Genomic DNA, 26,656 nt, shown 5'->3' on the forward strand with positions numbered 1-26,656 from the left:
GTTGCGTCGCAACGATGGCGCAGCTCCATCAATGCTCTGGGGTACCCTATCTCCCCAATGCTGGGTCAAGCCGTACGTCTGCTTCAAGCAGGTGCAGGGTTTGTGTGACGCATCATTGTCCTAAAGGTGACTGATTGATATTTTGTAGATTTCCCTCAGCCACTATTAGGATGTGTTCCAGCGCAGGAATGCCCTCCCTTGCGCCGGAACGCCCCCTGATGGCGCAGGGCTTTATAACGGGATGCATCTCCCAAATGCGTCACGTTGTTATAATATTATACGCCGCACCATGGCGCCCTTTTTTGTTTAGCTGCTGCGTCACAAAAGTCACGCAAGAACGGCGCAAAAGAGCCGCAAGGGCTTAAATCTGCCCCTTCCTTTGTAACCCTGACAATAAGAAAAATAGTGGCGGTGGATTGATAGTTTGACTATTTAAATGACTGGTAATGTAGCAGGCAACTGTTAGTGTTGTCACTGATCTGACTGAAATCACAATGGAGTTTGTCTGTCACTTTGCGTCTTGCCTGCGGACTGCTGCCTGCCAGTCCTAGGTGAACGTTTCAGTACTTTGTTTAGTGAGTTACGTGACTTTCGAAGTCACAGGTCCGCAAATAAATAAAAAGTAACCATAATCAATATAATTTCGCGGAAATATTTTGTTATTGTTCTTTTGAAATGTTTGATTTGGTTGACATTGACAAGCAACAATCATCCATGTTTTCTGTTCTTTCTTTCATGTTGTACGTCAGCTCCCCCCAGGGGCGAGAGGAGGACACAGGAGCAGCAGGCGGCGGATGCTGTTCATCAACAGGGCCAGGATCGGGCAGGCGAGGGCTCCTCTGCTGGCCCCAGTAAGTTTTCATTTTAGACTAGTACCTATTTTTCCTAGCGTTCCTCATTTGAATTTTTTCAAAATTGTCTTTGCTCTTCTTGTAGACTGTATCTAAATTCTTATCCTGCCTCTACTATGACTCCCTGTGGTATTACTAGATTATTCTTATTAGTCTGTCTGTGTAGCTAACTAAGATTGCACGGTTGGCGAAACTCCCATGATTCTAGTCAGCAATAGCTCTATCAACTTAGTGCAGTCCTCTGGGATTGTCCATAATGTCTTTTGAAGTGTTCTATCTGGACTCATGCTTGCAAAAATTGCAAAACCTTTCGTTCAGTCACTCTAGTCTGGAGGACCAAAAAACACAGATTGTATTTAAATTTAAAAGCTTTATTAAAAGTAAACACATTTATTAAAATGAAGTCATAATAAAACTAAACGTTTAACTGATAATGGAAAAGTGGTTAGTGCTGACGATTAATTGAAGACATTTCTTGTGGTCGAGCCGAGCTCTCACCTGGTTTCAACTTGATCTTGTTGTTAGAAGTCCATCTTCTGTCTGTGTGGAGAAAAATGGTGCGTGTTAAAAAATCAGCCTTCATCAGTTGTGCCAAAAAGTGCAGCAAGACAACCTTCCCTGGAAAAAGGGACATTTTTTTTAACTTTAACGTAGACAGTCACAAATTACATTGTTTTCACATGTCTTCATTCCTAGACCAAATACTAGTGACTAGTGAGTGCTTTATTCTAAGATTCTTAAATGTACTTTGTAGGTGGAACATCTGGTGGCGGGGCCAGTGTGGTGGTGGTGCTCGACACGGAGGCGGAGGGCAATTCATCATCAGGGGAGGAGGCGGCGGCGGCGGCTGTGAGAGTTGAGACGGTGGTGGCGGCCAGAGGTAAGCTCTTATATATTCCTTACTTATTGAGATTGAAGACTAGCTGGGAAGGCAAGAATATGAGATGCATGGCTGGGTGAATGATGAAGCAATGATGGGTGGAAGGACAACAGCCTGGGTGGGTGACACAGAAACTGTATGTGTCCATATACCTGGATCATGCTACTATCTGACTCTTAGATAGCATATGTGTATCTAGAGCAGGGGTACTCATAGTACGGCCCGCGGGCCGGTGGTGGCCCGGCAAGCCTTCCTTGGCGGTGCGCAGACCTTGCAGACAATCACTGCTCCCCCGGCCCCCACAGAGCAGAGGCTTTTTTGTATTTCACCTGTTAGCGCCCCTGCATCTCCACTCTGACAATCACTGCTCCCCCGGCCCCCACAGAGCAGAGTGGAGATGCAAGGCCACAAAGAGGTGAAATAGAACAAAGCCTCTGCTCTGTGGGGCCGGGCAAGCAGTGATTGTCAGGGTGGAGAAGCAGGGGCGCTAAAACAAACAAAGCCTCAATAATATGTTAATGGTCTTTTAAAGACCTGTTAAGTACTTTGGTGTTGTTGTCTGTGTGTGCGCGTTGAGGAAGCGGTCTCAACCCGGGCTGAAGGCTGACACAGATAGACACACACACAGTGAGATGACAGAGGGAGAGGGAGGGCAGGAGGGAGAGAGAGATGGAGGGAGGGCAGGAGGGACAGCAGGAGGGAGAGAGATGTATGTAAATGCTGGGTCTGGTGGCTCAGTGGATGAGGGCATCTGCTGCAGGGACCTGTGTGCAACCTCATGGTCACAAGTTATCGTTTTGCTTTAGCCCCGCCCCCTCTGACTCCGCCCCCACCAGTGCGGCCCTCGGCCACAAACTACACTGTAAATGTAGCCCCTGAGAGAAAGTTTGTGAGTACCCATGATCTAGAGAGAGTAGATGGTCAGTGGATGAACTAAGTGTAACTTTGAAGAGCATGTAACACTGCACCCGCACGTCCGTTCCAGTGTAGGAAAGGCAAGGAAAAGAACTTTTAATTTTGTCCAAATACTACCATAAGTAGTAGCAGTAGTTTGTATTGCAAGCACTGCATAGATCCGGTTATTATGGTGGCCACTCCCTACCTCTCTTAATAAGTTTAGTAGTACTCAGTCATTCATGTGTGGATGTATCACTGCCTGTCACTCAATAAAAAGCAAAGCACCTAAAGTCATCCCATATATAAGCAAAAACATCCCATGTGAAGTGATAGATAATCAGATTATTTATCTTCTTCAATTTTCCATTTCTAGTACTCATTTCCACTGTAGGGTGAAAGTTAAATTAATTAAGCAGTAGCCCTTGAGTTGTAACAGAGTATTCTCAGTGCCACCCGTAATAGAAAAGTAAGAGATTCACCACCTGCATGTACTGGACGGGTACAGTAACGCAACGGCAACGCAAGTCTAGGTCACTCCTCATGGCGTGCGTCTCTTTTTCTCGGGTGCAAGTTTACCGCGCTGGCATTATGCCGGCTTGCAGAAAATAACGTACCAATTTTCCAAAACAAGAGACAAGAAGAAGAATAAGACTGGTGTACTTTCATAGTCGACTCCAATGGAAGTCCACAGTGCTCATAGAATTTGTTCCTTAAACTCCCACTAATGTTAGAGCAAGGATGAAGAAGTGTGAGGTTAGATAGATACTGGCCTCAATAGTTATGTAATGCGCTTGCAAGTTGCTAGTTGTACTGCAGCACACATTTCTGCTGAATGATTGAGTTAATCTTAAAGAGCATTGGTTACAGACTATGTCTTTCTTTCTTCATATAGGTTCTCCTTCCAAACGAACAAGGAGGAAGGAGCTGGCTAGAGCGGCCCGGCAACGGAGAATCGAGGCCACTGTTGCGGAATATCGGCGGCTGGTGGCCCTGGAGGACGAGGAAAGTGTGCGGTCGACAACAACGACAACGTCGTCCTCCGTGGCCTCACCGGCTGCCACCGTGACCCAGCACAGTGGTCCACCGAGACTGAGCCGGGCTGCCAAAGGCAAACGCCACCGCCGAGCAGCAAGGCCAACAGCTGCTTCTCACAGGCCTTGCACCTGCAAGGCAGTGAAGGCACGCCTGCGCCGCACTACCCTGATGGTGTCCCGCCTTCAGCAGGAGCTCGCCTTGCTCCGCGAGGAGCATGATGCCCTGGCCCAAAAAGTTAACAGCATCCACCCATAGTGTCCCTTGCCCCTTTTTTAGAGACTTTTGGGGGGTGGGAATTGGGAGTTGGGTTTTTGGGGACTTTTGAAGGACAATCGTTGGGGTTAGGGAGGGTCTTGCGGGAGATTATTTTGTTAGGGATATAAATATACTTTTTCAAACTTTATCTGAGCATACCTGTTTTTTACTGCTTGCCTGGTGGGTGGGGGTTTAACGTTGACTGTTTTCCTGAAAGTTTAGTTCCATTTTCTTCCTTTAAGTGTAAATGCCCAAATGTTTTCAACACTAAGTGCCTCTCACAGACTAAGTGAAGTGAATCCAAGAGTCCTAGGACTTTAGTAGTACTACCTTCAGGCTCTCGTCTCTCGTACTAATACTCCATTATACCCCCAAACCACCAAACGCTTATCTTACCTGTAATTTGTGTTTGAAAGTAGGGCTAGGCCCAGGGCTGGCTCCACGGGAAACACCGAATAACGTTGGCAATCTTGGTCGGATAAAATTTCCTCATAGCGGTGGTAGTAGTGGTGTGACACAGTGGCAGTTGCATGCCTATGAAAAAAAAGAAAATGAAATCTGGTTTGTCCTCCTGAGCAATTCAACGGTACAACTGAGAATATAGCAGGTGACAGAAGTACAGTAGAGCAGTGCCACATTGTAGCCTAACAAATGGTAAAGTATAACTACTAATTCGGTTGAAGTTCTTTCACATTAGCAATGGTTCTTTGTCAAGCAGAGTAAGAATATATCATCGACAACTGTGGAAAGAAAGAATGCGACAGTACAGGGCCTGTGTGGAATTATTGATAACTATATTCAACATAAGGTCTCTGTAGCCAGATACCCGAGAGCCTTGCTGGTCACTATAAATCCATTCACAACAACACTCAATGGGGTTGGTCTGGAAGGTGTCACGTTTACTCCCCGTGATCCAGTCGATGCAAATATGGTTCCACCTCCAAATGTCACCAACACCCAGAAGTGTAAACACAGGGTGTTCGAGGCATTAGGCGAGGGAGAAAAATAACAAACTAAAATAAAAAATGTGGGATGGGTAAAGGTAGGGTCAGCAGGGAAAGGATACCTGTAAGAGAAGACAAGACAGGCATCAGTGAAGTGATGTCCTAACATACAAGGGTACTCTCATATAGTCTCACTAAATAGTCTGCAAGTCTCCCGCCTACTCATGGGAAATGTAGTTTCATAGTACGGTAGGCGCTTAGGGGCTGCGTAACCTGACAGAAGGTATAGTAGATAGAAAAGGAGAAATTGCTTTTTTTCTAGGTGTCCCCTCACTCACCAGGGTTGCCCCTTGGTGACATGCTTCATCATTGGGGCCATCCCAGTCCTCTACGGCCTGGGGCGTGCTGCGACTTGCGAATTACGTAGGAGCACTTACAAATGACTATGTGTGGTGCAGATAGTGGAGTGGACTAAGTGATGTGTTAAGGGATCAATGTAGAAGCCGAGAGAGAGCAAAGAAATGCAGTCACAGTCAGAGAAAAAGGCAAGGGATACTGTATCTATGTGGTTGTAGTGGTCCTGTTGGAAGTGGTAAGTAAGTTGCCCGCAGAAAAAAAATCCTCCTATTAGCGGCACTCCTCCATTGCAGCCGACGCTTCGTCCACCGATGTTGGTCACCAGAAGACACCCTGTCCACTGCCTGCCTGATGCTGAATTGTGGCTCGCTACTGTGAAGCCTGACTCCATCCTTTTTTCCCCATTGCAGAGACTGAAACCCGGCCTGTAATTATTCAACGAAAAACAGGAAGTGATATAATATTACAACACCACTGATAAATAAATATAAGGTATGTAGGCTGTGGAGTGCAAAAAGTCACAATTTGTTTTTCCTAGTAGACAGACAGTACAATGTTTTTGAAAGTGCGTACTCTGAGTCACCTTTTGAAGGATAAGTAAGTATGGGCAAATTAATGTAGCGGATCTTGCCCCTCAAGCTAGGTGTACTGTAAACTGTGTTTTAGAACAAAAATAGATCTTCCTAGCAGTGCTCCCACCCAAAAAACGAGGCCTAGCAGAAAACTGGAGACAAAACTTACTTTGAAAGTAAAAGTAGGCCGAAGTACCCTAATTACCCATTACCCCCCGTGGATTGTATTCAAACCACTTGCAAGCAACCAAGCAAAAGTAGCCATAGCCAGCATCGCTCCAAGACTCGAAATCCCCCCCACTCAAACACATGCAATAGAAATACTGCTAACCCTAACGAACCCTAAGTTAAGAATAGTGGCAAAGGCTTTCTTTAACTGTGCCAAATCCCCCCTTTCCCACCATGGATTTTCTTCAAATGACTTGCAACCAAAATTACACATTCTCACGAGTGCTCTAAGACCCCAGAACTCAGTTTGAAAAATCTAGAACACCCCGATACACATGCAATCCTGCTGCTAGGGCTAACCCTAACGAACCCTAAGTTACAAAAAGTGCCAAAACTAAAGGCTTTTCCGCGCGGATTTTGTCCCAACCACTTCTACCCGGTATTAGACCTTCCCAGGAATGCCCCAAGACCCGGCAACCCACCCGCCAAGAAGCATAACACCCCCAAACAGGCCAAAAGCAAAATCTCATACTTGCAATATTTCTGGGCCTTCGGTCCAAACGCGCTGCGTAGCTAGGCCATAAGTCGGGGTTGGCACGACGGATTTCCTGAAAAGCAAATGCAATCAAGATTAGAGTGTCCCAGCAGTGCTCCCAGACCACGAAACTCACCCGCAAACACCAGCAAGCCCCCCAAACAGGCCCCCGAAAACGCTACATAGAGCAAAATGTCAGAAATAGCCCAAAAAAAAAATCGGCCTGGATTTTGTCCCAACCACTTCTACCCGGTATTAGACCTTCCCAGGAATGCCCCAAGACCCGGCAACCCACCCGCCAAGAAGCATAACACCCCCAAACAGGCCAAAAGCAAAATCTCATACTTGCAATATTTCTGGGCCTTCGGTCCAAACGCGCTGCGTAGCTAGGCCATAAGTCGGGGTTGGCACGACGGATTTCCTGAAAAGCAAATGCAATCAAGATTAGAGTGTCCCAGCAGTGCTCCCAGACCACGAAACTCACCCGCAAACACCAGCAAGCCCCCCAAACAGGCCCCCGAAAACGCTACATAGAGCAAAATGTCAGAAATAGCCCAAAAAAAAAATCGGCCTGGATTTTGTCCCAACCACTTCTACCCGGTATTAGACCTTCCCAGGAATGCCCCAAGACCCGGCAACCCACCCGCCAAGAAGCATAACACCCCCAAACAGGCCAAAAGCAAAATCTCATACTTGCAATATTTCTGGGCCTTCGGTCCAAACGCGCTGCGTAGCTAGGCCATAAGTCGGGGTTGGCACGACGGATTTCCTGAAAAGCAAATGCAATCAAGATTAGAGTGTCCCAGCAGTGCTCCCAGACCACGAAACTCACCCGCAAACAGACGGAACCCCCCCTAAGAGCACCTCAAAGGCAAGCAAGTCATCAAAAACACAAAAAAAATTCCGCCTGGGATTTGGTCCAAAACACTTTTATCCGGTATTAGAGCTTCCCAGCAATGGCCCCAGAGCCGTCAACCCAGGAGAAAACGAGTAGAAGACCCCCAAACAGCCAAAGAGCAAAAGTACAAAAATGGGGACTTAGTCACTTTTTCACAAATTTCCCAAATCACTCCGCGCGCGCTCTGCAGCTAGGCCCTAAGTCCCCTCAGCCACCATGGATTTGCTTCAAACCTCTTGCAAAGTAAAGTATATATAGCCAGCAGTGCTCCCACACCACGAAACTCACCCGCAAACACCAGGAAGCCCCCCAAACAGGCCCCCGAAAACGCTACATAGAGCAAAATGTCAGAAATAGCCCAAAAAAAAATCGGCCTGGATTTTGTCCCAACCACTTCTACCCGGTATTAGACCTTCCCAGGAATGCCCCAAGACCCGGCAACCCACCCGCCAAGAAGCATAACACCCCCAAACAGGCCAAAAGCAAAATCTCATACTTGCAATATTTCTGGGCCTTCGGTCCAAACGCGCTGCGTAGCTAGGCCATAAGTCGGGGTTGGCACGACGGATTTCCTGAAAAGCAAATGCAATCAAGATTAGAGTGTCCCAGCAGTGCTCCCAGACCACGAAACTCACCCGCAAACACCAGCAAGCCCCCCAAACAGGCCCCCGAAAACGCTACATAGAGCAAAATGTCAGAAATAGCCCAAAAAAAAAATCGGCCTGGATTTTGTCCCAACCACTTCTACCCGGTATTAGACCTTCCCAGGAATGCCCCAAGACCCGGCAACCCACCCGCCAAGAAGCATAACACCCCCAAACAGGCCAAAAGCAAAATCTCATACTTGCAATATTTCTGGGCCTTCGGTCCAAACGCGCTGCGTAGCTAGGCCATAAGTCGGGGTTGGCACGACGGATTTCCTGAAAAGCAAATGCAATCAAGATTAGAGTGTCCCAGCAGTGCTCCCAGACCACGAAACTCACCCGCAAACACCAGGAAGCCCCCCAAACAGGCCCCCGAAAACGCTACATAGAGCAAAATGTCTGAAATAGCCCAAAAAAAATCGGCCTGGATTTTGTCCCAACCACTTCTACCCGGTATTAGACCTTCCCAGGAATGCCCCAAGACCCGGCAACCCACCCGCCAAGAAGCATAACACCCCCAAACAGGCCAAAAGCAAAATCTCATACTTGCAATATTTCTGGGCCTTCGGTCCAAACGCGCTGCGTAGCTAGGCCATAAGTCGGGGTTGGCACGACGGATTTCCTGAAAAGCAAATGCAATCAAGATTAGAGTGTCCCAGCAATGCTCTCAGACCATGAAACTCACCCACAAACAGACGGAACCCCCCCTAAGAGCACCTCAAAGGCAAGCAAGTCATCAAAAACACAAAAAAATTTCCGCCTCGGATTTGGCACAAACCACTTTTAGTGCTTCCCAGCAATGGCCCCAGACCCGTCAACTCACCTGCAAAGAGGTAGAACAACACCCCCACAAGTGCTGAGTCTTTCTTCATTGGGCGTAAACCAGCCCTCTGCTTTGATGGAAATAGGAGTCTGGAGGAGGAGGATAGAGGAGCATGTTCTTCTGAACTTGTGAACCTGAGGAATGCAGACTGCGGCACCTTCAAATAAATTAGCAAACAAGTGAAGACAGTTCTGCTGATGGGCTTGTCTTTGTGATAATCTGATTAAAGTTTGAATTATATTAACTGTGCACAACAAAGAAAGACAGACACACAGGAATAAAAGTGAATAAGGATGAAAAAGAAAGTTATTGATTCGTTGTCTCATTTTCAGGGCTCGAAGTCGGAATCACGGTCCAGGAATAAGAATAAGGCTTCGTCATCATACTCTGCGAATTCAGCCCGGGTGAGGTCAGTGCCACCTGACAGAGTAGAAATTCCCTCATCTATGGTGCTGGCCACCTCCTCTTCATCCGGCACGCTCTCTCGTACTCTTATATCTGGTGGTATGAGGTGCTGATTCATCTTGATCATTGTTAACCTCTCCACATTTTTGGGCGAGAGGCGGCTCCGTTTGGGAGTTACAATCCCACCAGCCGCACTGAAAACCCGTTCAGAAGACACACTTGCGAGTGGGCAAGACAAGTAGTTTAAAGCCAGGTTGGTGAGCTGTGGCCACAATTCTTTTTTCCCATGCCAATACGCCAATGGGTCAGAATTAACATAGACCTCTGTGGAGTCATTCAGATAGTCCTTCACCATCGACTCAAGGTCCTCCTCCAAGGTTCCTCCACTTTGCGTAGCTCTTGCTGTGCCTCTGGCCTTTTGAGAACCAAACCCACGCAGAGCTAGCCAATCCTCTTCAGCCTCCAATGTTTCTGCTGTCTTTCGTGCAGATGATGCGGTTGCCGGTGTCTTTAACGGCTGAGAGGTCACTTGTGCCACAGCCACAGGTGCAGAAGTGGATTGTTTTGACTGGGGATGGCCTGCTGATGTACTGCCATTTCCTTCAATTTCCAGCCGTTCTGTTTCAAACTTCTTGGCTGACAAGGCTAGCCAACGTTTGTACTTTGTAACATCTTCATCAGCAAAAGGAAAGAATGCTCTGCCTGCCAGCGCCTTTTTGTAGCGTGGATCCAGAATAGTAGCACAAATGTAATGCTGTTCTGAGTGGATCTTTTGAAGACGTTCATCACCTTGTAGGAGCTCTAATAATTGCTCAGCCAGAAGCAAAGAAGAGTCTTTCTTTTTGTCATCTTTTCGAAACACAGAACACACCTCCTTCAGTTGGTCCTCCAGCATGTACAACAATGGGATAGCTTTTCCCAAATTAGAGTCCTCCTTGCTGACTGCACGCGTGAAGACCTCAAAAGGACGAAGCATGCGTGTTAGGCTTTCAACTATGTTCCATTGCGGCCCACCCATCCTCAGCTCCTCTATACCCTCTTTCAAGAAATATTGATCGAGTTGCGTATACTGCTCATACAGACGCTCAAGCATGTAGAAGGTTGAGTTCCAACGTGTTACCACCTCCTGGATGAGTGCTTTCACTGGCATTTGACATTGATATAGCATGCTCCTCAGCTGCTTGCGGGCCTTAAAAGAATGCCTGAAATGCTTGCAAATTTTTCGGCAGTTCTCCAATACACTGTACGCTGCACTGAGTTTATTACCCAAGAATTTTTGGACAACCAGGTTTATACAGTGCGCCAAACACGGCACTCTGAAATAGTAACCGTCCCTCATGGCCTTAACTATATTGGAGCCATTGTCCGTGGAAACATAACCAACCTTGCGTTTTAGTGGGGACAGACAGTTAAGGACCTTTGTGTTAAAGACATCCAAAATGTTTTCTGCTGTGTGACGTTTCTCCAAACCAAACATGGCTAGTGTTGCATGTTTCCGAGCACCTTTAAAAACAATGTTAGTGTCAACACCTGAGTTTAGCTTTGCTTTAGCCCCTGAAAAAGAGACCCAGTGTGCAGTGATGCACATGTAATCAGCGCCTGCGCCACTGGTCCACATGTCTGTTGTCAGATGTATAGTGTGAACAGCACTCTTCTGCAAAGCTGCCCCAATCGCCTTCAGAACATCTTCATGTAGTGCTGGAACCGCAACTCGGGCAAAATAGAACCGGCTAGGAACCTTCCATTTAGGGCAGAGCACTGTCACTAATTCTAGAAAACCAACCCCTTCGACAAAAGAAAAAGGGAGAAGGTCCAGAGCTAGCATTTTAGCCAGCTTAGTGTTATACAGACGGGTCATTGGGTGGTTGCGTTCATATTGCGCTTCTGTAAACAACATCTTTTTAATGTTGCCCTGGACCAATGATTTACGGGATGATGATCTCTTCGACCCAGTTACGCTCGCTGATGAACTTTTCCGCATTGATGTCTCACTCTCTCCCACACTCTTAGTGTGGCTCCCATGGGGTGTGCTGCTGACATGGGAACTGGGTGTAAGTGAAGTGTTTGGATCGTCTTCTTCTACCTCCTCGTCATCAGCAGATGACAAATCAACGTTTTCATTACGTGCAATTCCGGCTTTCTTGACCGCCTCTAGGTGCGGAAACCATTGGACAGGGTGCCTTCTCTCAAGATGACCTCTCTGGCCTCCGGTACCATAGTTAGAACCAAGCTTACCACGACTAAATCGAAGCTTACAAAGGCTACAAATGGCTATGTTTTCCTTATTTGGGCAAACACTAAAGAAGTCCCAAACTGGAGACTTGAAATGTCTTCGGGGGCCGGAGGAGGCGGCGATACTGGTGGTGGTGGTCCTGCTGCTAATGACAGATGAAGTGGAGGATGTGGATTGCCGAACTTCAGTACGTTTTGCACTTTCACCACCACGAATTGAGGTCGAGGACGAGGTGGGTACCTTCTTGCGAAGAAATATGGAAGCGGTAGGTTTTGGTGTACTACTTAACTCCAAATCTAATGATTCCATTTCCATTGCCTCCTCGCCGACATCATCATCACGCTCAGCAGCTTCTCGGGATAGGGTCAAAATGTCTCTTTGCTGCATGCCCGGTGGGGCTGCAGTGACCTTTGTGATGACTGGCTCGTCGTCATCGTGAGAGGCTTCATCACCAGCAGTATCTGTCACTTCTTGTTGAGCCTCATCACACTCCATAGGTTTGAGTTTTTGGACGACCTTCCTTTTACGCTTAGGTACCGGTGTCAGATCATGGTGTGCCTCACTGTCAGACCGCAGTTGTGGTTCCCAAGACGGATCACTTGCATCAGAACGAGGTGGGCTTGAAGAAGATGTAGACACCCCCCTTGATCTTTTCCTTGCTAGGGATGTGGAAGACAATGAATGATCATCAGGAGGAGTGGCTTCCAATGATACCTCAGCTTCAATGTCGATTTCCAAATGTGCCCCTACTTCGGGAGGAACAACTATTGTGGGCACTTGTGAACGTCCATGCACCTTTGCTTGCGCATCTCCTTTTGCTGCCTCTCCTTCCACATGTACTTGGGCGTGTACTTGCACATGGTGTTGTTGTTGCGGCTGTGGTTGTTCAACACTTGTCAGATGAGTTACAACAACCTGTGTTGATTCAGGGACATTGCTGCTACTTTCTTGCGATGAGCCAACATCACTGGTCGATGGTGATTGGAGAAGTACACTGACTGCCTCTGAAGCACTCAAGGGCTTTGACTTAAGTTGGCGTGGTGGTGGAGGCACTGAACCCAATGGAGCAGGGGTGCTGCTCTCAGGTTGGTCCCCAGCAGATCCTGCTGCTGCAGGCGTACTTTTTTTTTTGCTCCCAAAAAAAGTGGCGGGTGGCACACCAGCCTCCTTGGTAACTTGCTTCTTCTGCTCCTTACTAGCAACTTTCTTGCTAGAGGAGCTACGGAGAACTTTCTTTGGGGCCATCTTCTTCAGAGCAGGTCAGACAGCAGGCCGCAGTTGCACGAATTGTAGAGTTGTCTGAGGCCAGACGTGACGTCGCGTGACGTTATGCTGCACACACACACCGCTGCAGGACTTCTTCCTGGCACTGGTGGTTCTCTTGAGTCTTGTGCACCTAAAAAAAATGGAAGACAGAGGAACATCAGTTCAGTTGTAGAGCACAAAAAAATCGAAAAACACTGCAAAATCAGCACAATCCCAATCCATCCATGCCCTCCATAATGTTTAAATTCAAGACAACCCACAGAAAGACTAGGCCCATGCAAGACTCACTACCCCTGGGCATAAATAAAGGTTGAAAAGTAGGCAAAATGGTTGGAGGCCTAACAACAAAGCCTGCATTCAAAATGGCCACTTGCCTGCCAGCACATGGCCAGTGCCTGTAGCTGCACTCAAAATGGCCACCAGCCACATGGCATGTCCCTCCCCATGAACACCCCCAAAAATCGAAAAACACTGCAAAATCAGCACAATCCCATTCCATCCATGGCCTCCATGATGTTTAAATTCAAGACAGCCCACAGAAAGACTAGGCCCATGCTAGACTCAAATACCCCTGGTGAAAAGGCCACAAGTACAGGCCCAAAAATCGAAAAACACTGCAAAATCAGCACAATCCCATTCCATCCATGGCCTCTCCATGATGTTTAAATTCAAGACAGCCCACAGAAAGACTAGGCCCATGCTAGACTCAAATACCCCTGGTGAAAAGGCCACAAGTACAGGCCCAAAAATCGAAAAACACTGCAAAATCAGCACAATCCCATTCCATCCGTGGCCTCTCCATGATGTTTAAATTCAAGACAGCCCACAGAAAGACTAGGCCCATGCTAGACTCAAATACCCCTGGTGAAAAGGCCACAAGTACAGGCCCAAAAATCGAAAAACACTGCAAAATCATCACAATCCCATTCAATCCATGGCCTCCATGATGTTTAAATTCAAGACAACCCACAGAAATACTAGGCCCATGCAAGACTCACTACCCCTGGCATAAATAAAGGTTGAAAAGTAGGCAAAATGGTTGGAGGCCTAACAACAAAGCCTGCATTCAAAATGGCCACTTGCCTGCCAGCACATGGCCAGTGCCTGTAGCTGCACTCAAAATGGCCACCAGCCACATGGCATGTCCCTCCCCATGAACACCCCCAAAAATCGAAAAACACTGCAAAATCAGCACAATCCCATTCCATCCATGGCCTCCATGATGTTTAAATTCAAGACAGCCCACAGAAAGACTAGGCCCATGCTAGACTCAAATACCCCTGGTGAAAAGGCCACAAGTACAGGCCCAAAAATCGAAAAACACTGCAAAATCAGCACAATCCCATTCCATCCATGGCCTCTCCATGATGTTTAAATTCAAGACAGCCCACAGAAAGACTAGGCCCATGCTAGACTCAAATACCCCTGGTGAAAAGGCCACAAGTACAGGCCCAAAAATCGAAAAACACTGCAAAATCAGCACAATCCCATTCCATCCATGGCCTCTCCATGATGTTTAAATTCAAGACAGCCCACAGAAAGACTAGGCCCATGCTAGACTCAAATACCCCTGGTGAAAAGGCCACAAGTACAGGCCCAAAAATCGAAAAACACTGCAAAATCATCACAATCCCATTCAATCCATGGCCTCCATGATGTTTAAATTCAAGACAACCCACAGAAATACTAGGCCCATGCAAGACTCACTACCCCTGGCATAAATAAAGGTTGAAAAGTAGGCAAAATGGTTGGAGGCCTAACAACAAAGCCTGCATTCAAAATGGCCACTTGCCTGCCAGCACATGGCCAGTGCCTGTAGCTGCACTCAAAATGGCCACCAGCCACATGGCATGTCCCTCCCCATGAACACCCCCAAAAATCGAAAAACACTGCAAAATCAGCACAATCCCATTCCATCCATGGCCTCCATGATGTTTAAATTCAAGACAGCCCACAGAAAGACTAGGCCCATGCTAGACTCAAATACCCCTTGTGAAAAGGCCACAAGTACAGGCCCAAAAATCGAAAAACACTGCAAAATCAGCACAATCCCATTCCATCCATGGCCTCTCCATGATGTTTAAATTCAAGACAGCCCACAGAAAGACTAGGCCCATGCTAGACTCAAATACCCCTGGTGAAAAGGCCACAAGTACAGGCCCAAAAATCGAAAAACACTGCAAAATCATCACAATCCCATTCAATCCATGGCCTCCATGATGTTTAAATTCAAGACAACCCACAGAAATACTAGGCCCATGCAAGACTCACTACCCCTGGCATAAATAAAGGTTGAAAAGTAGGCAAAATGGTTGGAGGCCTAACAACAAAGCCTGCATTCAAAATGGCCACTTGCCTGCCAGCACATGGCCAGTGCCTGTAGCTGCACTCAAAATGGCCACCAGCCACATGGCATGTCCCTCCCCATGAACACCCCCAAAAATCGAAAAACACTGCAAAATCAGCACAATCCCATTCCATCCATGGCCTCCATGATGTTTAAATTCAAGACAGCCCACAGAAAGACTAGGCCCATGCTAGACTCAAATACCCCTGGTGAAAAGGCCACAAGTACAGGCCCAAAAATCGAAAAACACTGCAAAATCAGCACAATCCCATTCCATCCATGGCCTCTCCATGATGTTTAAATTCAAGACAGCCCACAGAAAGACTAGGCCCATGCTAGACTCAAATACCCCTGGTGAAAAGGCCACAAGTACAGGCCCAAAAATCGAAAAACACTGCAAAATCAGCACAATCCCATTCCATCCGTGGCCTCTCCATGATGTTTAAATTCAAGACAGCCCACAGAAAGACTAGGCCCATGCTAGACTCAAATACCCCTGGTGAAAAGGCCACAAGTACAGGCCCAAAAATCGAAAAACACTGCAAAATCATCACAATCCCATTCAATCCATGGCCTCCATGATGTTTAAATTCAAGACAACCCACAGAAATACTAGGCCCATGCAAGACTCACTACCCCTGGCATAAATAAAGGTTGAAAAGTAGGCAAAATGGTTGGAGGCCTAACAACAAAGCCTGCATTCAAAATGGCCACTTGCCTGCCAGCACATGGCCAGTGCCTGTAGCTGCACTCAAAATGGCCACCAGCCACATGGCATGTCCCTCCCCATGAACACCCCCAAAAATCGAAAAACACTGCAAAATCAGCACAATCCCATTCCATCCATGGCCTCCATGATGTTTAAATTCAAGACAGCCCACAGAAAGACTAGGCCCATGCTAGACTCAAATACCCCTGGTCAAGGCCCCAACAACAGGTCAAAAATCGAAAAACACAAAATTTTACAAAAAAAAAAAATCGAAAAACACAGAAAAATCAGCACAATCCCAATTCATCTATGGCCTCCATGATGTTTAAGTTCAAGACAACCCACAGAAAGAATCAGTCCACCCACCACTGAGTACCCCTGGGAAAAGGCCCCAAAACAGCCCAAAAATCGAAAATCCCAAAATTTTAGTTGCAGCAACTGTAATGCCCCAAACAAACTTACTTGTAAAATTTCTAATCCAACAGTGATCCAAAGAAAGTCAAAAAGGCCTCAAATCCAAAGATCCAGCAGCATCCACAAAAGGTAATCCTTCCAGGTCCACATCCGAATGAAAAGTGACCAGGAGATGGACAAAGCACTGGGAGGAGCCTGCTGAACAGGAACAGGAAGTTGAAGACTATGGGGCACTTCCTTCCTCCCACCCCCCTGCCCCCCTCCCCAAAATGGACTCCTCGCTAAAAAAGTGCAGGCAAATGTCAAACTAAGGAGTTATTCACATGAAAATCATCATTTCTAGAAGGTTTATGCTGCTTGCTGGTGGATTTCTTGTGCAGAATTGCAAATTTATATTTTCGCGCGCCGCATCTCAAATCTCGCAATTGCGAAGTACCGCGAGACGTGATCTCGCCGTACTCGCGTTGACAAACTCTCGCTGGCAAGCCGCGATGACGTAATCGCGCTCGCCAATTCCCGCGGGATCACACAGCAAGATCCAAAATGGCGCAGCACTCGCAAACTATCGAAAAAAACAACTCGGCAAACGATGATAAACGCCGCGCGCCGCAAAAATTGTATCACCAACGCCGCGCGCCGCCAAAAAAATCCGCTGCGTGCGAATTTGCGGATTTTGCGGGAAATCCGCAAATCTCGCGGATTGCGGATTTCCCGAAAATCCGCAAAATCCGCGAGCGGAACGGATTTTCCGCCCACGCTTAGTGCAAAGGTGTGCTGATTATTGCTCTGAGGGTAGCACTGCCAATGTGAAAGTGTTTTTAACCAGCACTGAATGAGAGAAGAGTTGCAGTGTTGCTCACAGTCAGCCATGAAATCCAGCTAAAATCAAGAAATATGTCTCATTGAGAAGATGTGGTTCAGGAAAAGAGGTATTCAACTTTGCCTCTAAAACACAGAGGTAAAAAATAAAACTCAAATTAAGATAATTTGTACTGTTAAATGTATGCTTAGCGACCTTGAAAATCATTTGTTTTTAAATCTTAAAAAACAGAGGGACTTATTCAGAGTTGGCTAGATGCGGGACATTTGCACTAAAGTGGCAGCGGCTCATTCGCCACTTTTTAGCCGAACTCTAAATAAATCCCAGTGTGGCCAGTGTCAATGCAGATCAGGCACCGAACGAGAAAGGCCACTGCAAAGATCCAAGTCCTGTGCCACAAACTGGCCTCAACCCTGCTTAGGAGGGAGCACCCTCACTAAACACCTAGTCAACCCTCTTCCAGTCTGCTGAGGGAGTGTACATGTGTTACAATATGCACTTACAATGACGGTCATTCTGTGAAGTGCACGCTTGGCAGCTGGAAAAGGAACTAAAACCTCTGGTCTAACTCATTGAGGGCAACACAAGGGCCATTCAGTAGAATTGCCTACATCTCACTAACGTGGACTATAAGAGTGTATGTCTTAAGGTAACCACTTCACTCCATGTCCATGTGGATGCTGGGCACTACAACCACATATGACTGGTACCAGGCGTGTTACTCTGATTAAGTCAATGGAAGCAAATGCAGGCCGCAACATCCAGAATGACTTAGGTTGCCACACGCAAGCCCAAGACAGGAAACAATCTCCTTCCTGATTTGTCAAAGAGGCACCATCTTTCTACTAACAATGCAGTCAATTATAGTTCACCACGACTACGGTGCCAGAGCGTGATGGTTTATGGACGCCATGCCATGGCGTGGAATTATGATGGCTCCTTGACAAGGATTCATAGTTAATTACAGAGCCTGGCCAGTGAAGGGTACAGAAGAGTTGTCTTTACCAAGTCCTGCATTTCTAAAAATCACCATTAATAAACATTCTAGAATATGTATTTGTTTGATGAGGTTCTGAGACATATCATGACATCATTCATCGGACGGCCCCTACAATCGTTCTCTAGAAAAGTTGAACCGACCTGGTTGCCACTCCGTGATGAAGATTTTGACTCCCCTGCATTAACCAATGTTTCCTCTACCAAATAGATGTGTAAGTCTTAATTCAGTAATGTGTCAAGACGTTTATTTTGCTGCTGAGCATGTATATCTCTTTAACACCTTACCTCCATGAACGTGAAAATGCTCTGTTGAACAGCATAAAAGATGGAGCACCTGTAAAATGAGGTAGTGGCATAACATAGATATGCAGCGCTCAGCAGGGTACCCCTTAATAAGAAGCCCCGTGCACCACAGGGTCCCTGGATACACCTCTGGCTTACTTGAGTGATGGCACCGCGCATGCGCACGCTCTGACGTCCTTGTCTGCGCTCCCCGGCCATGGGCCCAGATAAAGCGTCACAGCCTGTGGTCGGGCCCGACCGACTATGTTGAGCAAATACATGCGCCGCTTCCTTGTCATGCACCTCGGGTACACCTTGGGCGCGGGCCAGGAAGCGCGGCCACCAATTCGAAGGGAACAAAGTGTTTTCTGAATGGGCCTCCATGCTCAGGGTAAGAAGGGTTGGACAGGAAAAACAAAAACTGACAAAAACACAAGAGACGTGTGATTTTCTTTTTGTTTTAATAACTCCCAGACATTTCCTATAACAAGCTCCGTTTCCCTTTGAGCCGGCTGTTAAAAAAAAAGTCTAAACTAATCTTCCAAAAGTGTGAACACTGCTTCTGTGGTTTGCCGGGTTTGGCTCCGGAGAATAAAGCAGGATGGATGGGCTAATTGACTAGAACACGCATTTTCAGTGATTTCTATGCTCTGATTTTTTTTTTCTTTCCCTCTCTTTCAGTTTGTCCCAAAAAATTCAGTGTTCGTTTCCTGCAAGACCATTCTTAAGGGCCTGTCGGGCAGCGCCGCGTCTCTTGAAGTGATAGCTAATTGGCGAAATAAAAGGCGCGATTGTCTGCTCTGAGCTGCAAACTGCTGCGTGTGCTGCTGAAAAGAAATAGGAAAAGGGAAAAGAGGAAAAAAAGACGAGGAGGGTGCCCAGATTCGCCGAGCAGCTGCCGCTGAAGATATTTTGAGATTACGTCAGCATCGGAAACAAGGAGGGAAAAAAAGTCTGAACTTCAGAGACATCAGGGGTAGGGGGCTGGAGCGGCTTTATGGTCTTATTTCGTTTTTTTTCTAGAATTTCTACCGACAATAGAGTCATTGTGAGTAGGAGAGCTGTTAATTCTTTATGAGCGAGTTACTGGGGCCTCTCTCGACTTCATGGTACATTACAGGTCCCAAATCTCTCAGCTGTACTGTTATATCACATTTAGGGAGACCGTTTTGGAAATATGCAAGTCTGCAGCGTTGTGGCCTTCTAGCGGGTACGCTCTGTTGTAGAACCCTGTCTTCGACCACATCCCCACACTCCAGCAACCAGTATGGAGTCTCCAATCCTGATGGGCTTGCTGGTTTTCATAATTTTGACCCGCTTCATTTTGTGGTCTTGTCTCAGCGCCTACCTTGACTACCGCCTCGCCAAGCGGTTCCCTAAGCAGTCGCTCAAGGGCCCGAAGGAGGACTGACTTGCCGCACGAGGTTCACGAAGGCCATAGACACTCCATTGGGTAAAGCGTCCTCCATTTTAATAAGTCCAAGAGAAAATCGAAGGAATGCCAAATACGGTCTGCTGTGCGGAGAACAACATTTTCGCAGAGTGGCCCATGCTGAATAGCTGAAGACGAAAGAGTCCGGCGCTCATCAGAGCAACTTGTTAGTTAGTTATCACCATAATGTGCATAATACAACACATTCCAACGGGCTTTCAGACCCCAGAGCGCCTTGCTTCTCCATTGTTACTCCACCGTGTCCTTTTATCAGCTTATCGGGTAATTATTTGGTGACTATTCAGCGTTATTCTTAAGATGGCGCTTAGCAGGCCATTCAGAGTAGTGCAGATAAACAGAATTTTGGGTAGGGTCTTATTGGGGAGCGGTGCATCAAGGCAAACTGGAGCATCTGTAGAAAAAAATCCAGCACAAAAGGGCCCCCATTTCAAAAGACTGTGCTCACAGGCAGTGAATAGACGAAGGCTATTGAAAATCAAGCCCAAACAGGGGTAGCGACAATGGCGAGCGCGCGTTTTTCACCCCAACCCTCTCCTTGTCACAGTAGTCAGGGCTGGTGTGCTGAACTAGCGTGTAGAGGCCAAAGGAGGCTAGACTTAGGAAGGGACAAACTCAGCACTGACTGTTAATATTTGTTACTTTCTGAGCAAAGATTATGAAATGGAAAAAGGATTCTGTCCCCACTATAATATTTCCACGTAACAGGGCATATGTGAGTGTACTATAGGGGGAGAATCAGTTGAAACAAAGTTTGTCATGTGAAAGTTGTAACTTTTTTTATCTGTACTAACAGTTAATAAAGATCACCTTACTATAATGGAATCTGGACCTTGGTTGATGATGAGATGATGAACACAGATGTATAATGCGCTTCACTCAAACACGTCTCTAGGTGCTACACAAAGTAATGTCTGCAAAGTATTGAGGTAGGATTCAAGTAAAGAGTACTTGCAAAGTCATTGCAAAGTCTAAACATTTGTTAAAATGTCAGCTGAGAGGGCATGATGGAGCTTCAGGCGTAAACCAACACTCCGTCAAATGCCCCATCGCCGATAAGGCATGTACCTAGTCAGTAATATTAAGGTACAGTTGCATTCAGAGTGAAGCATGCTCTTGGTTTCTATCGCTCCTAAAGTTACACGCTTTCAGTGTGCTGCCAGCACAAGTGTACAGAAATTTATGCAATCCCCACTTCACATTTTCACCTTGTTGATGATGGTTAATGTCATCATTGCTGGAGGTACTGACATACGGAATGAGGGACAGGTGTGACTAATGTACTTCCATTTTGGAAGCAGCAACAACTCACTCAGAATATGCCTGTGGTGTGAAGCACATGCAAATGAAGTTATTGATTGGACTTAGTTGGGTGCAGGTTATTGTCCAATTTACCAGCAATAGCTCATTATACAAAAAGCTCACTGTAGGGCGCAGCCCATAAATATGTTTAAGGCAGCATCTGAAGTAGTAGCTAGAGACTAAGCAAAGTAGGGGTGTAGGATAAGGATCAATAAAATAAAACCTTTGTCGAAGCCCCTATTACAACTGTCGGATTTGTGTTTACAAAATGTGGGGTTCTTTTCCCTGCAAGTGAGCGGGAGAGTACGAATGGAGACAAGTCCTGAGAAGATAGGTAGAGTGCAAGGACAGAGCTGGTGTGACCGATGGACCCTGCCGGGGTATGTTGGTTGCAAAGCTGCAGAGGCGTGGCAATCTATAATCTGAAGCATAAGCCTTCAGGAGAAATCTAATTGCTCTAGGAGTTTATGTACAATGTAGGTCAAGAAGCCCTGTAATCTGTACTACGAGTCTGCTGTACCTTGCAGCTCGCTTCATGATGCTCTCTAGGAGGCCCTATAGCGAGAAAGCCTTTCCTAAGAGACTTAAGACCGAAGAGTGGTAGAGGCACACACCGGGCTGACTAAAGCCACCAATGACCAGCTCGTCTGAGGCAGTGGTACCCACACTTTCTAGAATCTCCCTTTAATGAACACGAGGAAGGCACATTTTGAAAATAACTAAAGCAACGTTTGGACACCACATTTACCATTGAATTGGCGACTAACTTTACTGAAACAAACAGATTTACTGATAAAACGACATCGTACACAAATGGTATGTGGAAATCAGGTGTCTGTGAAAAATTATCGTTTGTGCATCACCAAGTGAAGTGTCTTGATTTGTTTTGATCCTATTAAAATCTCTGTGTCCAGAGCACTTCAGAATTACAAAACAAATGTGCTTCATTTTTGCTTTCCTAGCTGCTGAATGCATATAGTTCATATACAGGTTTTTACATTTTTAACAACCTACAGACTTTCCTTTTACGCTCACTGCATTCCAGCTTGATTGTCACTTAATTCACTTTAAAACTCCTCTTACTTTGCAGTCTGACAAAAGATAAACAGTAATCCCTATGTTGAAAGAATAATGCAGCTTTTCCTGCAACTCCAGAATCTTAGAAATACATAGGAAGGTGATGCATGACAGTCACTATGAGGGTGCCACCTGCCTGAGTAGGTAAGACTCAGGCAGACAGACAGGCTAGGCGGGCCCTACTTCAGGAAAGAGGGGAAGTGCACTGAACCTACCATGCACACACTAAACATATATTTGCAAGGTAACCACAACAATGGAATATTAGTGTCGGGCTCGGTTCCTCGAAAGTAATTCTCTCAAGATGCCCTCCTTCTAGCAGCATCAACTCTAAATTTTATATTTCACCAGAGTATTGATATTGTCAAGCGAGGGTGTAGAGTAGTTAGGGTGGATACTGCGGGGAAGAAGACCCAAAAGGAAAAGGGTTAGTCAACAATCCATACTTCTAGTATTACAAATCATTATTTTTCCATTTCAAACAAGAAAACCCTGGTCGTTTCCACTAAGAGAGCACAGCCCACAATCACAGTTGCTTATGATAAATAACACAAGGCACTTCATATTCCTGAAGCAAGAGATGTAGCAGTACCATTTAAGGTTCATTGTGAGCTCCCAAAACACGCCTTTATATACACAGACACATCTCTACTGACGGGGAACTAGAAGTAAGTATCAATGTCTCTCTTATGCTATGGTAGATTGATCTCCCTTTACCAACCACTAGTGCAGACCTAAACATTCTGCCCAACTCGCCACATTACGAGAGTGCTGTTTTTCCCAATTCACCAGAAGAATATCTGCTTTAGTACCCGAGGCGGCACCTCATCAGAACAGCTAAAGGTGAGTGGGAACTGATAAACACAGTTAGAAAACAGTGTCAGGAAACATGCAGACTTAATTTGTAGGTAGACAGAAACACCTCTCTGAAATCAAGAAAACCTCTTAGGTGTTTGGCTCCTATCAGTGGCAACTCCTTTCAAAACCAAACATGAATAGCAAGTGCAGCGCAAAGGACACACATCTTTAAATAGTGGTGCCATCACGAAAGACGATACCCTCAAGCATGTTCTAGAACCTACACCTTCTTCCAAAAGGAAACAACAATGAAGTCTCCAGAGTCAGCATAAACAAATGAGTCATCAGCGTCAGCAGGTCATTACAGCATGTTCTAGAACTGACACCTAGTGCCAAGGGGAACAACAAATAAGCAGCCGGCAGTGGGAGTACCTGCAGGGCGGTGACATGAGAAGTGGGAGGGGCAGGGTGGGGGGTAGTAGTGTATGGATTACGGAGCTTCCCATGTAAGTAAACATTTAAATAAATAAAAAGAATTTCGTTGAGTGCACTGCATCCCTAAATGCGATGCAGTGTGCGGTACGAAATTCGTTTTATTTATTTAAATGTTTACTTACCTGTAAAACTCTGTAATCCATACATTACTACCCCCCACCCTGCCCCTCCCCCTCCTCACGTCACCACCCTGCAGGTACTCCCACTGCCGGCCGTGGCTGCGAATAAGTCATTCAAGTCAGCACAAGCAAATGAGTCACAATGTGAAGCTCCTTAATGGCATGAGTACTAAAGAACACAATACTATCATAATAAAGACACTACAGTAATACAATATATCTTATAGTTTAAACATTGAAACATTACTGGTAAAAACAGGATGATGAGATGGACTTTTAATACTTGTACTAATACTTGCAGCTAGGAGTTCATGACAAATAGTCTCATATATGAAGTAACCTAGACAAAGACATAGATCGGTTGATCCCTTTCACCTACTCACAAGACTCATCGCTGCCAAGATTATTACCTTAATTGGAGGAAAAGTGAGACAAGCCTCTGGGTACATTTGATGAGGTCGAGGTGTCTCCATTACCTACCTCTATGAGAAAACCCTACAAACTTGGTGCGGTTAGATTGACGATGACTAGGACCCAGTATTACTGATAGAGATGTGTGACTTTCACCAGTGTGAATATATTGATTCTTGTGCAACCACCTATATGAAATGCAGTGGATGCACCTCATGATAAATACTTGATCACGTCCTATAGCCAACTGGGTGCACGTTTGTACTTTAGGTATATGTAGTCCCTTGAATTTAAGAACCAAATAGAGTGATATATGGTCTGTTATCATATCAGTCTGGAACTGACTCTGGTCAGACATACTCACATAGAAAACCTGCCTGAAATTAACACTTGAGCATATTAACCCACTCAACCCACACACACAACTTGATGGCAAAATATCCACACAAAAAGTGTGCACCACACAGGAATGGTGCTAGATATTAGCATGAGGATCCAAGTGTAGAAGGCTAAAGTACACACAAATGCCCTCTGCGCGATTGCTTTGATGCAAATTACAATAAGAAAGTGTCAAGATCAAGTAAGGCAATATCAGTGCTCCACTGGCAGTAAATGTGATGTGCATCGGCAGAAGAACTCCTCTATTGATATTTGTGGTCAAAGGCAGAGGGGCTAATTTATGAGCCCTGCGTCACGTTTGCGCCACCGGTGCGTCACTTTTTGTGAGGCACCAGCAGCGTAAAAATGCTCCACGTTGCATCATATTTACAAAGGGATGCAACTAGGTAGTTGCGTCAGTTTGTAAACCCCTGCTCCACATTATATCTGCGCCTGGTATAATGTATGCAGGGTGTGCATTCTGACGCAAGTAAGCCTCATAGAAGTGACGCGTTGAAATCTATAAGATTTCACTGCGCCACTTCAAGGACACAAATGCGTCAACATCTTATGCCTGACTCACAGCAGGTATAAGACTGACACGGGCACATTGAAATGGGACTTGCCCATGTTAAATGACCCATTGCTTTAGTTGCGTCACTTTTGTGACAAACTCCAGCAATGCGTCATTTCTGAGCCTACAGATATGTCAGGAATACTGATGTATCTGTAACTCCTTGCGAATAATGCATCATATTGTAAATATGACGCACCCAGCATGTCGCAAGGAGGGCGCAATGAAATGTGACGCATTTCGGTCTAAACTCAACAATGCATAACTTTTCATAAATGAGGTCCCCAGTATTTACGTTAGGTGCAATAGTTCATTGAATTGAGAGTATTGCAGTGTGAGGCACATGAAACTCCTTTTAGAAATGCAAACAGAAAGGAAAGTGCCATGATCAGTTGATAACAACAATACTTTGCTACCTAGACACAACTATAAAGAGTTGTTCCTCTGACGTGTTCTGACAACTTTAAACAGATAGCAAGCATAGCATTGAGTGTAGGGAATTATACCACTTGAGAAATAATTAAATGATAGTAATCAAAAGCATAAATCTACGGCGGACTAGGAAGACCGCCCCTCACTCAAAGTTACTACAAATGATGGCTCTGTGCAATTCTTTTTCGTTATCCACCATTGTTCAGTACCACTGTCTATCAGAAATTAATTGCAATAGTAAATGGAGAGGTGCACCAGAAAGATCATAGTTCATAGAGTATATATATTTCAAAATGTTTTATTCTTTCTTTGCTTTGTGTCCATAAATACATTTTTCTCCTACACAGAACATCCTGCCAAGTTGTTTCATTCAAACAGGATTTTGTACTTTGTCCTGTTTCTTGCATATGTGTATGCTTTATCGTCCAATATGGAGAATTCTTTCATCTTCTTTATGAAATTAATCCGAGTATTTTGGATAAATGTCTAATGTAGGATATATCTCACATCTTCACGGATGAGATCCATCCAGGCAGCTGCAATTGTGCTATCAGAAAATATTATGGTAGGGATCAATCCAAAGATGATACCTTGATCCGGATCTTTTAACAGGTGACCATTACGATTAACCCGGCACCTGTAAGAAGAAAGGTATCAAGGTATCATCTTTGGGGGGTTCCCCCCAGAATATTTTATTAGTTCATAATAAGAAGTTTTAGAATTCATTTTATTATTTTTATATCATAACTTTAGTTATGCATTTACTCTGCCTGGATCGTTCTTGATGTAGTCATCCTTAAAAATATATGATGACATTCAAAACCTTGACCTGTGACACATCACTTTCAAAGGCTAGATCCCAATTTATTTAATTTTTTTCTTCATTGCCCAACTTGTTTTCAGCAATGATGCTCATACTCTGAGCATGCCTGCCTTTGACCACCTTGGATATAGCGCTTTGGTGCTCCTCAAGGTTTAGAAACAGTTCCTTGGAGAGAGTGAGCATTCTTTGATTGAAGGACTTGTTAATTGTCTACTAAATGCACCGAGAGGAGAGCCCTCAAGTAGCCTAGTTAAGAAGAACTTGTTGACCCCGTTGTTCACTGAAGCACTTCCTCCACTGTCCTCTTTCCTGTGACGTGTTCTTGCATACTTTCTTTGTTGATGGTCTTTCTTTTCTTTCTTCTACATCCCTTTGAGCTGTAGAGTGCATAGGACAGCATTGGTCGTGTACACAACCATTAACCAAAACAAGCAAATACGGAATTAGGAAATGCTATAGTTAG

The 26,656-nt window shown here is 45.6% G+C and overlaps 2 protein-coding genes across 4 annotated transcripts in view; both read left to right on the forward strand.

The window, feature by feature from the left end:
- SMIM38 (small integral membrane protein 38) overlaps window positions 1-20,773 on the forward strand; it is a 92,269-nt gene extending 71,496 nt beyond the window's left edge. The window contains exon 3 of one of the 2 annotated variants that reach the window (XM_086959892.1): window positions 19,016-20,773. In XM_086959892.1, the coding sequence (XP_086816018.1) occupies window positions 19,602-19,745 (144 nt within the window). In that variant the 5' untranslated portion in view covers window positions 19,016-19,601 and the 3' untranslated portion in view covers window positions 19,746-20,773. The remainder of the gene's footprint in view (window positions 1-19,015) is intronic. The other variant, XM_086959891.1, reaches the window with a different exon arrangement.
- LOC147729221 (uncharacterized) lies at window positions 747-4,470 on the forward strand. 2 transcript variants are annotated; one of them, XR_015309208.1, is made up of 3 exons: window positions 747-851; window positions 1,606-1,731; window positions 3,521-4,470. XR_015309208.1 is itself a non-coding variant. In XM_086959889.1 (2 exons), exons 1-2 carry the CDS (start codon window positions 1,593-1,595, stop codon window positions 3,916-3,918), a joined length of 537 nt encoding a protein of 178 aa, XP_086816015.1. In that variant the 5' UTR covers window positions 1,539-1,592; the 3' UTR covers window positions 3,919-4,470. The 2 variants fall into 2 exon arrangements, 1 of the variants encoding a protein (XP_086816015.1); XM_086959889.1 differs by lacking the exon at window positions 747-851 and having other exon boundaries at window positions 1,539-1,731.
- Window positions 20,774-26,656: the final 5,883 nt, after the last annotated feature.

This window comes from Lissotriton vulgaris, chromosome 2_2, assembly GCF_964263255.1.
Source record: "Lissotriton vulgaris chromosome 2_2, aLisVul1.2, whole genome shotgun sequence".
NCBI classification, from domain to species: domain Eukaryota; kingdom Metazoa; phylum Chordata; class Amphibia; order Caudata; family Salamandridae; genus Lissotriton; species Lissotriton vulgaris.